The following is a 2,423-nucleotide window of genomic DNA, read 5'->3' as shown; positions in this document are numbered from 1 at the left end:
TTCTAGGTATTCCATTTTTTTTGGTGACTGTTGCAGATGGGTTTACTTTCTTGATTTCTTTTTCTGCTAGTTTGTTACTGGAGAATAAAAACACTACTGATTTTGGGGTGTTGATTTTGTATCCTGCAACATTACTCTTAAAGCTGGACAAAGTAATTCCTGAATTGAGGCTTCCTTGACTCAAGGAAGTAAACAGGTGGCCTACTCTATATCATAAATACCTACATGAAAAATAAAAAAATCATTCAGATAAATGTTTGAGCTCCTTGTTTGGAGGTATCATTTTCTTATATTGGAACCCATTGCTTCCTTTGGCTCTGAGTGAGCATTAATACCTCTGGATGCTTCAGGCTGCCTCCGAGTCACAGGTAGTATTATATCAGGTCTGCTTGATGATATTACAGGTGACATAATTCCCAGCCATTTGCCAGGAGCACTTGTGACCACCCACTTCCCGGGGCCTTTCGGAATTTACCTCCTCACATCATGGAAAAGGGAGGATAATGCAGAATTATTACACCAAAGGAAATATGCACAATGTGGAGAGAGAACCATAAACTGAATATTCAAAATGTAATCTATAAATATTTTCTATCAACTTTTAAAGAAACATGGTCAAAAAGTTAAGAAAAAAAAATTTTTTGTTCTTATAAATTGCATTTTAATTATGGGATTTTAGAATTGGGTCCACTGTACAGAATATCTGATCTAGCTCTGTGAACTTACAAATATCATTTGCTACATGGTTTATATTTAACCTGTTTTTTGCAACTCTGAATTTATGTTTATGTTTCAAACAGGGCATAGTGCCATGGATATTGCAAAGGCATATGGCGATTATAGAATAATTGGTATAATTAAAGAAAAGCTAGATAACTTGCCAAAACCAGCAGAAAATAAAAAACTGAAAGGCAGACCATCTCTGAAACCAAAGACTGAAGGCCCTGAAACTAAGAAAGAAGAGGTAAGAAAAGAGGTCGACTACCCCTTCGTAACTGGAACTCCTTAGAAACTTGCTGTGGGGTGGGAGACAGCAGCACTATTTACATATTATTACACAACATGGACAAAATAATATGCAATGCATACTTTCAGCACCATTATATAGTAATTTTAAATTTAGCAAGAAAATTCCTGTTACTGAAGAGTTTAGAAAGTGTTCATTGCAAATAGAATCCACACAAAAACTAAACTGGTTCAACCAAATACAATTAGAATGTTGAAAAAAAAANATCTCTGAAACCAAAGACTGAAGGCCCTGAAACTAAGAAAGAAGAGGTAAGAAAAGAGGTCAACTACCCCTTCGTAACTGGAACTCCTTAGAAACTTGCTGTGGGGTGGGAGGCAGCAGCACTATTTACATATTATTACACAACATGGACAAAATAATATGCAATGCATACTTTCGGCACCATTATATAGTAATTTTAAATTTAGCAAGAAAATTCCTGTTACTGAAGAGTTTAGAAAGTGTTCATTGCCAAGTAGAATCCACACAAAAACTAAACTGGTTCAACCAAATACAATTAGAATGTTGAAAAAAAAAACTGGTATTGGATAGGTATATATTTGGTCCTGAACTATACAGATTTGGTGAACAGGGAAGGAGGGTAATCCTTATGAGCAATGAAGCATGGTTTTTTTTTTGGTCTCATAATCTTTCATTGTCCACCTCACTCCGTTGCCTCCCCCACCAAGGAATTGTAATGAATACCACTGAACTCTGGTATATGAAGACATTTGTAACTTGGATATCCTGCAGGATGATTCTAGAAGGTTTTGAATATGCCAAGTTGATTGTTCCTGGTAATTAAAGTGGTTTAAGTGCCTCTAAACTACCAGTGGAAGATTGAGGTTGCTGCCTATGATCACTGAGACAGCAAGATTTTGCCATGGTCAGGGAAGCCCTAAATGCATTTAGGAAGCTTGTTTTAGGGAAGCAGAAGGTTCACTGGATATTCTTAGCAGACACAAGACAAGGGATGAAAGTCAAAAAAGAAAAGCTTTAATGCCCTCAAATTGGAAAAAGTTGAGAAATGTAAGTGGTAGGAAGTGGATAGAGTGAAGGTCTTATAGGGAGACAGCAAAGAGTTATAAACGTGGAGGACATTAATCAGGATGGCAGGAGCTAAAGAAAGATCAGTCAGTTACGGCTCCTACCATATGCACCATTATCATTTTAGGAGGTTTCCATCCTTCTGATTAATGAATGGCCAAAACAGGTTAAGGATGCATATCTTGAAGACTTATGTAATCTGTCACTGATACTACTAATTAAGTAGAGTTAAACGAGGCAAACTAATTATCTCTCCCCACCCAAAGTTATACTAGTATTCTATTTTATCTAAAATTGTAACTTGTATAGTAGCATTTGTAGTTTTTGTTTTTATTTTTGGTTTTGGGTTTTTTTTTTTTTGGCTTCA

The 2,423-nt window shown here is 36.0% G+C and overlaps 1 protein-coding gene across 1 annotated transcript in view; it reads left to right on the top strand.

Moving 5' to 3' along the window:
* Positions 1-2,423, top strand: part of ANKEF1 (ankyrin repeat and EF-hand domain containing 1) — a 40,471-nt gene that overhangs the window by 35,610 nt on the left and 2,438 nt on the right. Inside the window, exon 8 of the mRNA XM_008595047.1 lies at positions 801-964. Coding sequence (XP_008593269.1) covers positions 801-964 — 164 coding nt within the window. The remainder of the gene's footprint in view (positions 1-800; positions 965-2,423) is intronic.

Source organism: Galeopterus variegatus, unplaced genomic scaffold, assembly GCF_000696425.1.
Source record: "Galeopterus variegatus unplaced genomic scaffold, G_variegatus-3.0.2 Scaffold170, whole genome shotgun sequence".
Taxonomy (NCBI): Eukaryota; Metazoa; Chordata; class Mammalia; order Dermoptera; family Cynocephalidae; genus Galeopterus; species Galeopterus variegatus.
Note: the sequence above shows the minus strand (reverse complement) of the source record. Positions and strands in the feature narration are given on the sequence as shown.